This window comes from Macaca fascicularis, chromosome 2 (assembly GCF_037993035.2).
Source record: "Macaca fascicularis isolate 582-1 chromosome 2, T2T-MFA8v1.1".
In the NCBI taxonomy this organism is placed as follows: Eukaryota; Metazoa; Chordata; class Mammalia; order Primates; family Cercopithecidae; genus Macaca; species Macaca fascicularis.
The window spans coordinates 15,964,361-15,978,659 of record NC_088376.1 but is presented as its reverse complement, the minus strand read 5'-3'; the positions used below and the strand labels follow the sequence as shown (position 1 = coordinate 15,978,659).

Below are 14,299 nucleotides of genomic sequence, written 5' to 3'. Positions count from 1 at the left end.
CCCTACTATATGCTCTAGTTCATGCCATCTACAAAAATAGATCGCAGGCGGGGCACAGTGGCTCACACCTGTAATTCTAGCACTTTGGGAGGCCGAGGTGGGTGGATCACCTGAGGTCAGGAGTTTGAGACCAGCCTGGTCAACATGGTGAAACCCTGTCTCTACTAAAATACAAAAAAAATATCTGGACATGGTGGTGGGCACCTGTAATCCCAGCTACTTGGGAGGCTGAAGTGGGAGAATTGCTTGAACCTGGGAGGCAGAGGTTGCAGTGAGCCGAGATCACGCCATTGAACTCCAGCCTGGGCAACAAGAGTGAAGCTCCATCTCAAAAAATAATAATAATAATAGTAATAATAATAATAAAATAAATCCCAGATGATTAAAGAGCTAAAAATTGTATGTATATTTTTAAAGGCAGCAAATATTTATTTTTAATGTAGGAGACTATTTTATTTATTTATGAGTTAGGTTCTCACTTTATCACCCAGGCTGGAGTGCAGTGGCCCAACCACAGCTTACTGCAGCCTCTAACTCCTAGGCTCAAGTGATCCTCCTGCCTTGGCCTCCTGAGTAGCTGGGACTACAGTTGCATACCACCAGGTCTGGCCAATTAAAAAATTTTTTTTGTAGAGATGTGGGTCTCACTATGTTGCCAAGGCTGGTCTCGAACTCCTGGCTTCAAGTTATCCTCCTGCCTGTCTTGGCCTCCCAAAACACTGAGATTACACCTACTGCACCCAGCCTTTTTTTTTTTTTTTTTTTTTTTAATAATTTTGAGATAGAGAACAAGACACAAAACCCAGAAACTATAAAAACTGATGCATAGATTTGACTGTATAAAAACTTTTAACTTTAGTCAAACAAAAGACTAAAAATAAAGGCAAATGAGAAATGGAGAGAATATATTTGCAGTATCTATAAGAGACTAAGTAAGTTAGTATTTAGAATATAAAGAGTTCTTTGAATTCATAATAAAAATAGAAGCAATAGAAAATTAAGCCAAGAACATGAAAAGGCAGTAGCCAATAAACATATGAAACGATATCTAATCCACTAGTAATTAAGGAAATGAAAATTCAAATAAGGTATTATTTCCATTCTTTTTAAATACTATTCATCTGTGTTGGCAAGATTCCCTGTGGAGGGAGACAGGTATCTCTTTTGGATAACATTTTGGTAACAAACAACAAAATTTTAAATGTGCATATGCTTTCACTCAGTAATTTCACTTCTAGGAATCTATCAGAAATATTCATACAGAGACCGGGCGCCATGGCTCATACCTGTAATCCCAGCACTTTTGGGAGGCGGAGGCAGGCAGATCATGAGGTCAGGAGATTGAGACATCCTGGCCAACACGGTGAAACCCCATTTCTACTAAAAATACAAAAAAGTAGCCAGGCGTGGTGGCGGGCGCCTGCAGTCCCAGCTACTCGGGAGGCTGAGGCAGGAGAATGGCGTGAACCTGGGAGGCGGAGCTTGCAGTGAGCGGAGCTTGCACCACTGCACTCCAGCCTGGGTGACTGAGAGAGACTCCATCTCAAAAAAAAAAAAGAGAAAAAAAAAGAAATATTCATACAGTTACCAAGAAGTACGTCTAATGCTTTGCCAGGTTGTTTGTATTAATGAAAAACTGGAGATGTGCTAAATGCCCACCAATAAAAGATTAAGTAGGTCTCCTCAACCAGAGGCAATTTTGCCCCCCAGGGGACCTATGGCAATGTCTGGAGACATTGTTGATTGTTGCAAGTGGTGAGTGGGTAAAGGCTGGTATCTCGTAGGTAAAGGCCAGGATGCTGTGATAAGACAACCTATAGGACAGCCACCTACAACAAAGAATTACCCAGCCCCCAATGTCAGTAATGCCAAGGTTGAGAAACCCTGGGTTAAATAAAGCCACTGCCGTACTGGGGAATAGTATATAGCCAATGAAAAGAAAAAGGTAAAATTATATTTGCATGACATTAAAGATCTCTAAGATGTGTTATTTTAAAACTGCTTTTTTGAAACTTAATATGTGATTCTTACAATGTAAGAAAACAAAATAAGTGGATTTTTAAAACTACTACATATCACTTCCCCTCCGCAGAGGCAAGTGCTGTTACCAGATTCTTATGTCCTTCCAGAATTAACGCCAGCGTGGACCAACATAGAATCTGGTTTTCGGTATGCTGTAAACAGGTGACTCTGCTGTGCAGTTACATTCAGAAACCAGTGGTGCATCACTGACCTGCCCAAGTCCTAGAGCTCAGGACCCCTGACATGTTTCCTAGATTATTCTCCCTCCCTCAGGTTTCTATGGCATTTTCATTTGTAGATACAAAACAGAACTATGTTTTGTTTTGGGGGAGGATAGGGCCATGGGCAGACCCTGGGGCAAGATTCTGATGTTGGTGAGTGAGACAGGACCTAGAGGAAGCCACGGGGCAGGTTTCTCAGCCAGTCGGTGTTAATGAGATTGCACAAAGGCTATTAGATGATGATGACTTTAACAGGGAGGCACGGGTAAATCTCCTTACACTCAGTGCAAAATTCAGCCAAAGTTGGGAGCATACCACATTCCTCTTCCTGTCTGCCACTGCCAAGCAGTCATTTATGGGCCCACTTGCATTTACAAATGCAGGTTCCAGGCACTGCATCCTCATCCGCATCTCTGACTTTCTGAACAAGCCTGGCTTTCATATCCTGGGGATTTCCTGGAAAGCCTCTTAGAGTTGGGTCTGAGACTTTTGATGTTGGCTTTCATCAGTTACTTCTCCGCCTCCTGCCTTCTCTCACTGAAGTTTCATTCCAAGGTCAGATGCAGGGAGAGTGGGGTTGGGTGACCTACCAGCATGCAGCCCAGGGCTTCCAAAACAAAAGGTGTCTGGGTGGCATCGTTAGCCAGACACAGGCACACTCAGTGGACCAGAGTTGGCAGAGGCACGAGGGCTCAGGTCTGCTGAGGAAATGTTCCCCAGCATGGGTGGCAGGAGACAGGGTCCTGAGACCACCAGACACCTCCCCAGCCCAGCTCAGAAGCAGGCATCTCTTGAAAACTGCCTCTTGAGTTTTCTCTAGAGTTTTTCATCTTAGACATCAAAATCTCGTTTCTTTCTGGGAGGATACTCAGCCAGGCTGAGAACCTGGGCAAACTTTCTGGCACCTGGCTGGCTGTGGGTATACACTCAAGCTGCAACCAGACTAGTTTGGTTCCAGAGTCCTCAGGGGACCGTCACTTTCTCAGATCATGTCAGCTTGCTTCATCTCTTGTGAAATGTAAACCCTCTGCTCCTTCAAAAAAATAATCTCTTCTTTCTAGTAAGAATTCTGACAGAATGGAGTCAGAAAGGACACGGGTTTCGGGGAGTGATGTTTTTAATCTGGAATTCTAATTCCAGTGACTCTGTGGTGTCATGGCTGGTCTGTGGGACCCTTGCTTTGAGTTGAGGGCTCTTGCAGTGTTACTTTTAAACCCCTGGACATGGCTGGGCACCGTGGCTCACACCTGTAATCCTAGCACTTTGGGAGGCTGAGGTGTGTGGATCACTTGAGGTCAGGAGTTTAAGACCAGCCTGACAAATATGGTGAAACCCTGTCTCTACTGAAAATACAAAAATTAGCTGGCCGTGGTGGTACAAACCTGTAGTCCCAGCTACTCGAGAAGCTGAGGCAGGAGAATCACTTGAACCCAGGAGGCAGAGGTTGCAGTGAGTGGAGATTGCGCCACTGCACTTCAGCCTGGAGCAAGACTCTGTCTCAAAAGAAAAAAATAGGCCGGGCTCGGTGACTCACACCTGTAATCCCAACACTTTGGGAGGCCAAGGCATGCAGATCACGAGGTCAGGAGATCGAGACCCTCCTGGCCAACATGGTGAAACTCTGTCTCTACTAAAAATACAAAAATTAGCCGGGCATGGTGGCGCATGCCTGTAATCCCAGCTACTCGTGAAGCTGAGGCAGGAGAATCCCTTGAATCAGGGAGTTGGAGATTGCAGTGAGCCAAGATGTTGCCACTGCACTCCTTCCTAGCGACAGAGTGAGACACCATCTCAAAAAAATAAAATAAATGAAATAAACTCCTGGACATTTATGTTAGATATTTTATTTTTATGACAGTTCAATATAAAATAAGAAACCGTTATGAGAGGAGCTAGAAGGCACCTTAAGAGACAAGTGAACCCTTTGGACAGCATCACTTTGAAGTCACTCTACACAGAAACATCGTCTTCCAGGAGCCTCCCAGCTGCTTCACTCGGTCCTCAAGTCGGAACCCCGACCTCCAGTCGTCTCTCAATTCAGGCATGTCTGTTCATGTGCCTTTTTTTTTTCCCCCCCAAGACGGAAACCTTGCTCTTTCGCCCAGGCCGGGGTTCACGCCATTCTCCTGCCTCAGCCTCCTGAGTAGCTGGGACTACAGGCGCCTGCCACTACGCCCGGCTAATTTTTTATATTTTTAGTAGAGACGGGATTTCGCCGTGTTAGCCAGGATGGTCTCGATCTCCTGACCTCGTGATCCACCCACCTCGGCCTCCCAAAGTGCTGGGATTACAGGCGTGAACCGCCGCGCCCGGCCGTTCATTTGCTTTTCTAACTGGGAACATGAAGACACCTGAGAGGGGTAGAGCTGGCGGGAGGAGGGCAGGGATAAACACCCCAGCGCCTTTTCCCCACTGTTGTCTTGTTCTTTTTTTTTTTTTTGAGACGGAGTCTCTCTTTGTTGCCCAGGCTGGAGTGCAGTGGCCGGATCTCAGCTCACTGCAAGCTCCACCTCCCGGGTTTACGCTATTCTCCTGCCTCAGCCTCCCGAGTAGCTGGGACTACAGGCGCCCGCCACCTCGCCCGGCTAGTTTTTTGTATTTTTTAGTAGAGAGGGGGTTTCACCGTGTTAGCCAGGATGGTCTCGATCTCCTGACCTCGTGATCCGCCCGTCTCGGCCTCCCAAAGTGCTGGGATTACAGGCTTGAGCCACCGCGCCCGGCCGTCTTGTTCTTTCTTCTACTTCACCTTTCTTTTTTTTTCAACTTGTATATTAAGTTCAGGGGTACACGTGTAGGTTTGTTATATGGTAAACTCATGTCATGGGAGGGGGTTGTTGTACAGATTATTTTGACACCCAGGAATTAAGCCTCTAAATAATTCAGGGGGCCCCAGCATTTGCAGAAGTTACCTACTGGCTTTAGAAGGATTTCTGAAAAGTTTGATGTCAGTGAATTTTTTTTTTTTTTTTAATTTAATGTGCTGGCTAAGATGCTCGCTATTTAAACTTGGAATGAATGAATCCCTGGGCAAAAAGGAAGCTTTTAGGAGCATGCATAAGCACACACCATACTCTGGCTAAATTAGATTTTCTAAAATTGGGCTTTCCTAAAGAAAGGCATATGGTAGACGGCCATAGGCCAAGTGAACCGAATTCAGGAAGTGTTATTTCATGAGCACGTTTCCCACGGAGGTTTGAGATGTTTCTCACAGAGCAGGAATGCACTTCCTGTCACACAGTACTCAGCCCTGGAAGCTCGGAGCGGGGAGACCTGCACAGGCCCCTTTTGTGCGCTGGGAAACTTCCACATCCCTGTGTCACCATGATAAAGAGCTAACTTTGTCTTCAATGAAGAGTTGGAAAATTATTTTAATCTCTGCATTAAACTAGATGCAAAATTGCCTCTTTACCTAGGAATCACACTGCATAATTGCACATTATCTACATTTTCAGTCATGCCTTGAATAATACTTCTTGAGTTCATGAGGAGGTCAGTGTGGGGCTGGGAAGACCCCTAGACTTCCCCGTGTAGGTGTGGCCTGGAAGTAAGACTGACGTAGCAGCAAAGCCCTGGCGATCATGCACACTTCTGAGTAAGGCAGAGGTGTGAATCATTATATCACCATGGCTGGCTACCTTCAGAGGAACCGAAAAAATGAAAACCCTTGGCGTTGCTCATTAGCAAAGGGAAATACACAAATGTTGAGGGACTCTTCGTGTCAGAGCCACAGTCTTCTGTTTTGATCTGGTAAGCAGAGCACTCTCCATGCCCACTTCAGGCTTCTTCTGGCTGAGAGTCCTCTTTTAGCTGTTGTACCTGTTGCTGAGGATCTTGGTAGCGGGCTAGCCACAAGGGGCTTTAGAAACTAGGAGCATTTCAGCATCAACTGTTTTAACTGGAGTTAGATCCATTTTGTGATTTGATTTGATTTTGATTTTTTAGAGACGCACTCTCACTCTGTCTTGCAGGCTGGACTGCAGTGACATAATAATAGCTCACTGCAACCTCGACCTCCTAGGCTCAATTCATCCTCCCACCTCAGCCTCCCAAGTCGCTGAGACCACAGGTGCACGCCACCACGCCCAGCTAATTTTTGTATTTTTTGTAGAGACAGGGTCTTGCTTGCTGCCCAGGCTTCTCAAATTCCTGGCTTCAGGTGATCCACCCGCCTCGGCCTCCCAAAGTGCTGGGATTGCAGGCGTGAGCTACTGCACCAGGCCCCATTTTGTGATTTAATTCTCATTGTAGACTGACATTTTCTACAGCAGTTTTTCAACAATAGTATTGTAGTTGAGGGGCCACATTTGGGGCTGGAGCTGGGTAATTCTTTACTATGGGAGCTCTCCTATTTATTGCAGGGTGTTTAGCAGCACCCTGGGCCTCTACCTACTAAATGCCAGTAGCAACCCCCATCCCCGCAAATTGTGTAAACCAAAAATATATCCACACATTGCCAAATGTCTCACAGGACACAAAATCGCACACCCATTCACATACCCCCTCACACACACACACACGCACACACACACTTTAAGAATCACTGCTCTGGCCAGGCGTGGTGGCTCACGCCTGTAATCACAGCGACTTTGGGGAGCTGGGGCAGGCGGATCACTTGAGTTCAGGAGTTTAAGACCATTCTGGCCAACATGGTGAAACCCCGTCTCTACTAAAAATGCAAAAATTAGCTGGGCATGGTGTTGCATGCCTGTAGTCCCAGCTACTCGGGAGGCTGAGGCAAGAATCACTTGTACCTTGTAGGCAGAGGTTGCAGTGAGCCAAGATCATGCTACTGCACTCCAGCCTGGGCGACACAGCGAGACTCCATGTCAAAGGAAAAAAAAAAACAAAAAAAAACACTCCTCTATAGGAAAGAGGCAGTATAAAATAATCGTTTTCCTAAGTTGGTTGTGCATTTTAAATAGATTCCTGGCTGGAAACAATGGCTTACGTCCATAATCCCAGCACTTTGGGAGGCCAAGGCGGGCGGACTGCTTGAGCTCAGGAGTTTGAGACCAGCCTGGGCCACATGGCAAAACCCCGTCTCTACTAAAAATACAAAAATCAGCTAGGCATGATGGCACACGCCTATAATCCTAGCTACTTGAGAAGCTAGGGTGGAAGGATGGCTTGAGCCCAGGAGGCAGAGGTCTCAGTGAGCTGAGATTGGTTCACTGCACTCCTGCCTGAGAGACAGAGCCAGACCCTATCTCAAAAAAACAAAAACAAAAAAAAATAAACAAATAAATAAATAAAATAGATTCTAAGATTTTACACACATTGAACCCTGTGTGTTACTGGTTTGTCCTGTACATGGAGTAGACAGGTTTTCTCTTTGAGTGGCCTTCACAGAAGCTCTGACTCTTACTCATTCTACTCTCTTGTACTCATGCATTGCTAATAATATTTCATCTGATTATTAATCCAGTAGTGGGCTGTTAAGCATGTTCACTCGTGCTGCGATATTTCTTAGTGAGCTCTCACCACATGCCATGATGGCGAGCAGCCTCATCTCTTAAACAGGATTCCCACAGGGTTGAGAACCCGTCCACCTTTCTCGGCTTGTTATGATGAGAGCTTACACTTTTGGGAGGCAGAACTCCATCTGACGTGGAGGAACATGGTCCTTAGAGTCAGACAGATCTGGATTCAAATCCCACTTCTCCTGCTTACAAGCCAGATAGCCTTGGACTGAGATTGAACCTGCATGCCTCAGTCTACCCTTATGAACACGGGGATGATTTTGTCTACCTGGCAGGGTTCTGCATGGCCTTAGTGAGATCATGTACGTCAGATTTCAGTAAATGGTAACTTGTTATCTGTCAGTTGATAGCTGTAAGGTATGAATTGCCATCTTTGTAGGTCGAAAACCATCAAATATTGGCAACTTCATACAATTGGACCTAATGTGTAAACCCCAGGTCACCATCACGCTGTCTTCTTTGCTCTGTGGATATCCAGCGGATGAAAGGGATGGTTCTGCTTTTATATTTTACTGTTTTCCTGCTGCTTCTGAGGGGGCTTCCTGCCAGCACAATCTAACGAACTTCAGAGAGGACAAAGTCAGTCTCTGCCGTCATCAGTGTTCACAGCCAGTGTGTAGTTTTCAAAGTGTGTACCACATGAAGTTGCACCTTCCAACCTTCCAGCCAGTTTGTGTGGAAATAACCTGAGTTGTATTAATAGCAGTTCTTCAATTTGGGACTGCCGGGGGATGCTTGGTTTGTTTTCCATTGTTTATTCCCTGGGTGCCCGTCTTGGGCAAGCATTTCTCTGATGTCTCTATTTTAATGTGGCAGGTCACCCTGCTGATTGCCTTCATCTGCGTGCGGAGCTCCCCGTGGACCAACTACAGCGCCTACAGCTACTTTGAAGTGGTCACCATTTGCGACTTGATAATGATCCTCGCCTTTTACCTGGTCCACCTGTTCCGCTTCTACCGCGTGCTCACCTGTATCAGCTGGCCCTTGTCGGTAAGAGAGTGGCCTGGCCCTGTCCTCCTCATGCACAAGTCAGGATGTTAGCTGGCGTACTGAGACCTGACGGAGTTTTTCCCGTCTGCCCATCTCACCTCTTTAACCATTCTTTGCTGCCTCTGCCCTGAATTTCCTATTGTTTGGTGAACATCTCTGCCTGATGTCCTGCTGGTTTTTAAAACTCACTTTCCAGCTACAAGAAGGCTGTGACTATTGCCTCGTGCTTCTTTTCTCAAGCAACAGAGAATGGCTGTGGATGTATGAGTTGAGAAAAGGAACATGGAAGGAAGGGTATTGATGCTGTTGTGAGGATCGAATGATAAGATTTTCTGGCTAAAAGGGACTAGTAGGGGCTGAAGAGACAGTCAGAAGTTGCCAGACTTTTTCTTCCCACTGTATTATTTTTTTAAGTTTCATTGAGATGCAGTTCACATGCTGTGTTGTTCACCCATTTCAAGGGTACAATTCAATGGAGTTTAGTATATTTCCAGAGTTGTACGACCATTACTACAGTCATCTTTAGAACATTTTCATCATTTCAGAAAGAAATTCCATATGTTTTAGCTGTCACCACCCTAACACTCATCCCTCCGGTCCTAAGCAATCACTAATCTTCTGTCTCTAAAATTTTTCTGCTCTGGACATTTCATGTAAATGGAATTGTATTTGTGGTCTTTTGTAACTGGCATCTTCCACTTAGCAGAATGTTTTCATGGTTCATCCATGTTGTAGCATGTATCACTATTTCATTCCTTTTTTTCTTTTTAGAGACAGGGTCTCACTCTGTCACCAGGCTAGAGTGCAGTGACGTGACCACGACTCACTGTGGCCTCAACCTCCCAGGCTCAAGTGATCTTCCCACCTCAGCCTCCCAAGTAGCTGGGACTACAGGTGCATGCCACCACACCTGGCTAGTTTTCGCATTTTTTACAGAGATGAGGTTTCACTGTGTTGCCCAGGCCAATCTCAAACTCCTGGCCTTAAACAATCCTCCCACCTTGGCCTCCCAAAGTGCTAGGATTACAGGCATGAGCCACCATGCCAGCCCTTTTTATAACCAAATATTATTCCATTGTGTGGATAGATCAGACTGCATTTTGTTTTTCATTCATCATCAGTGGACCTTTAGGTTGTTTTTACCTTTTGGCTATTATGAATAATGCTGCTATGAACATTCATATGTAAGAAAAATGACATATTTTCATTTTTCTTTGGTATATATCTAGGAGTGGAATTGCTGAGTCATATGGTTGCTTTGTGTTTAATTGTTTGAGGAACTGCCAGACTGTATGCCAGAGTGGCTGCACTTTTACATTCCCACCAGGAGTGTATGAAGGTTCCAATTTCACCACATCCTTGCCAACACTTATTATCTGACTGTCTGATTCCAGCCATTCTAGTGAGTGTAAAGTGTTATTTCCTGTGGTTTTGATTTTCGGTTCTCCAATGAGTAATGATGTTAATCATCTTTTCATGTGCTTTTGGCCATTTGTATATTTTCTTTGAAGAAATGTCTATTTGAGTCCTTTGCCTATTTTTTAATTAGGTAATTTGTCTTTTCATTATTGAGTTGTGAGAATTCTTCCTATAGTCTGGATAAAAGTCCCTTATCAGCTATATGACTTGAAAATATTTTCTCCCGTTCTGTTGTTTTTCACTTTTTTGATGGTGTCCTTTAAAGCACAAGTTTTTAATTTTGATAAATTCAGTTTATCTATTTTTTTAAGCTCACGCTTTTCTTATATATAAGAAGCCATTGCCAAATTCAAATTGTGAAAATGTACTTCTATGTTTTCTTCCAAGAGTTTTGTAGTTTTAGTTCATATATTTAAGTATTTGATCCATTTTGAGTTAATGTTTTTTGCATAGGGTGTGAGGTAAAGATTCATTTCATTCTGTTGCATGTAGATATCGAATTATCCCAACACCATATGTTGAAAAGACTATTCTTTCCCCCATTGAATGGTATTAGCACCCTTGTTGAAATCAGTTGAACATTAAATACATGGATTTATTTCTGGACTCTCAATTCTATTCCATTGATCCATATGTCTGTCTTTATGCCATTATCACACTATTTTGGTTATTGTAGCCTTGTAGTTGTAAAACTAGCCTTGTAGTTGTAAAACTAGGAAATATGCAGCCTCCCAATTTGTTCTTCTTTTTTAGGATTGATTTGGATCGTTACAATTCCATATGAATTTTAGAATCAGGTTTTCAATTTCTGCAAAAATCAGCTGGGATTATAATAGGAATTATGTTGAATCCATAGATCAATTTGGAGAATATTGCTCTCCTAATAATATTAAGTCTTATGATCCATGAACATGGGAAGTTTTTCCATTTTTTAAGATAATCTTTTATTTCTTTCAATGTTTTGTAGTTTTCAGAGTAAAAGTGTTTTTTGTGTTTTGTTTGAAACAGGATCTTGCTGTTACCCAGACTGGACTGCAGTGGCAAGATCATAGCTCCCTGCATCCTCAAACTCCTGGGTTCAAGCAATCCTCTTGCCTCAGCCTCCCAAGATACTGGGACTACAGGCATGAGCCACTGTGCCTGGCCTGAACTTTTAAAATTAAATTTGTGTCAAAGTATTTTATTATTTTTGATGCTATTTTAAATGGATTTTTTTCCTAATTTTATTTCCAGATTGTTCATTGCAAGTGCACAGGAGTCCAGTTACTTTTTGCATATTGATTTGTGTCCTCAACTGTGCTAAACTACTTAGTAGTTCTAATATATTTTTCTAATATATTTTTAGTGGATTCCATAGGATATTCTATAAACAGGATCTGCAAATAGAGATATTTTTACTTCTTCCTTTATAATCTGGATGCCATAACATTGTCTTGCTTTATTGCAAGAAATTAGTTGAATAAATTAGACAAATATTGAATAGAAATGGCAGAGCAGCCATCATTATCTTTTTCCTGATGTTAGGAGGAAAGCATTCCTTCTTTCATCACTAAACATAACATTGGGTGTGAGTGGTTTTTTTTTTTTTTTTTTTGAGACGGAGTCTCGCTCTGTCGCCCAGGCTGGAGTGCAGTGGCGCAATCTCGGCTCACTGCAAGCTCCGCCTCCCGGGTTCACGCCATTCTCCTGCCTCAGCCTCCCGAGTAGCTGGGACTACAGGCGCCCGCCCCTGCGCCCGCCCCTGCGCCCGGCTAATTTTTTCTATTTTTAGTAGAGACGGGGTTTCACCATGGTCTCGATCTCCTGACCTTGTGATCCGCCCACCTCGGCCTCCCAAAGTGCTGGGATTACAGGCGTGAGCCACCACGCCCGGCCGGGTGTGAGTGTTTTGTAGAAGCCCTTTATCAAGTTGAGGAAGTTCCCTTCTAGCACTACTTTGTTGAGTGTTTTTATCATAAAAGAGTCTTAGATTTTGCCAAATGCTTTTTCCATATCTACTGAGGTGCTGAGTTTTTCCCCCATTATTAATATGGTGTCTTACATTGTTTTTCGTTTTTTTGTTTCTGTTTTTTTTAAACAGGATCTTGGTCTGTCATCCAGGCTGGAGTGCAGTGGTATAATTACGGCTCACTGCAGCCTTTATTTCTCAGGCTCAAGCGATCCTCCCACCTCAGCCTCCTGAGTAGCTGGGACCACAGGTGTGCACCACCATGCCTGGCTAATTTTTTTTTTTGTTTTTGGTAGAGATGAGGTCTCCTTATGTTGCCCAGGCTGGTCTTGAACTCCTGGGCTCAAGTGATCCTCCTTCCTCAGCCTCCAAAAGTGTGGGGATTACAGGCATGAGCCCTCACACCTGGCCTGATTTGTTTGTATATGTTGAACGAACCTTGCATTCCTGGGGTGAATTCCATTTGGCTGTAATGTATAACCCATTTTATATGCTAGTATGTTCAGTTTGCTAATATTTTGTTGAGGATTTTTTGCATCTGTATTTAAAAGAGATATTGGTCTGTAGTTCTCTTTTTCTCTGATGTCCATCTGGTTGTGGTATCAAGGTAATACTGACCTCACAGAATAATTTAGGAAATATTTCCTCCTCTTTTATCTTTTGAAAGAGTTTGTGCAGAATTGGTATTAATTATTCCTTAAATATTTGATAGAATTCAGCAGTGGTACCATCTGGGTCTGGGTAATTTTTTTTATTGTTAATTCAAACTCTAATTTTACCATCTTTTCAGATTGTGTCATTTATTCTAGAGTCAATTTTAGTAGTATATATGTCTAGGAATTTGTCCATTTCATCTAAGTCATTGAATTTATTGGCATGCAATTATTTATTATATTTCTTATATCCTTTTTATTTCTGTAAGTGCAGTAGTAATGTTTCCTCTTTCATTTGCATCTTCTCTCTCTCTCTCTTTCTCTGATCAGTCTAGCTAAAGATTTGTCAATCTTGTTGATCTTTTCAAGAACCAGTTTTTGGTTTCATTGATTTTTTTAATTGTTTTCCTATTACCTTAATAAATTTTGCTTTAATCTTTATTATTTTCTTTCTTCTGCTTGCCTTAGGTTTAGTTTGATTTTCTTTTCCTAGTGTCTTAATGTATAATATAGTTTGGATATCTGTCCCCTCCAAATCTCATGTTAAAATTTGATTCCCAGTATTGGAGGTAGGGCGTAGTGGGAGGTGTTTGGATCATGGGGGCAGATCCCTTATGAATGACTTGGTGCTGTTCTAGTGGTAATAAGTGAGTTCTTGCTGTGTTAGTTCCCATGAGAACTGATTGTTAAAGAGAGGCTGGCACCTTTTTCCCCTCTCTCTCTTGCTTCCTTCCTCTTGCTGTGTGATGCCTGCTCACCTTCACCTTTGCTTCAGGAAATAGAAGCTCCCTGAAGCCCTCACCAGAAGCAGATGCAGGTGCCATGCTTCTTATACAGCCTGCAGAACCATGAGCCAAATAAACATCTTTTCTTTATTTATTACCCAGCCGTGGGTATTCCTTTACTAAAATAATGCAAAACAGACTAAGATGATGTGGAAGGTCATCTAATTTGAGACCTTCCTTCTCCTTTAATATTGGCATTTACAGCTATAAATCTCCCCCTGATAACTGTTTTACTTGTATTCCATAATTTTAGTATGTCTTCATTTTCATTCATTTCCAGGTATTTTCTAATTTCTCTTATGATTTTTTTTCTTTGATCCATTCATTATTTAGGAATATGTTGTTTAATCTCTATATATTTCCCTGATTTCCCTTTGCTCTTGATTTCTAATTTGATTCCATTGTGTTCAGAGAACATATTTTGTAGTCCTTCTACCTTTATTGAAGTTTGTTTTATGGTCTGATATGTGGTCTGTCCTGGACAACGTTCTGTGTACGTCTGAGAAGGATGTACTTTTATACGTTGTATATTTGCATATTATACTTTTGTTGGATAGAGTTTTTATACAGGATTTTTAGGTCTGGTCATTTTATGGTGGCGTTTGAATCTTCTGTTTCCTTGTTGACCTTCTTCCTGGTTGTTCCATACATTGCTGAAAGGAGGGATATTGAATTCTGCAACTATTATTTTTGAATTGTCTGTTTTTCTCCTTCGTTTTTTTCATTTTTCCCTTCATGTGCTTTGGCTCTTTTATTAGGTGTATATATGTTTATAATTGTT

At 42.8% G+C, this 14,299-nt stretch overlaps 1 protein-coding gene across 7 annotated transcripts in view; it reads left to right on the top strand.

Moving 5' to 3' along the window:
- The window catches only part of CMTM7 (CKLF like MARVEL transmembrane domain containing 7), a 64,121-nt gene that overhangs the window by 42,639 nt on the left and 7,183 nt on the right, over positions 1-14,299 (top strand). For 4 of the 7 annotated variants that reach the window (XM_045387077.3, XM_065539807.2, XM_005545545.5 and 1 more), the window contains exon 2: positions 8,540-8,713. In XM_045387077.3, the coding sequence (XP_045243012.1) occupies positions 8,540-8,713 (174 nt within the window). Of the gene's footprint in view, positions 1-4,101; positions 4,285-8,539; positions 8,714-14,299 lie in introns of all 7 variants that reach the window. The other 3 variants (XM_074030846.1, XM_074030845.1, XM_045387075.3) reach the window with 1 other exon arrangement.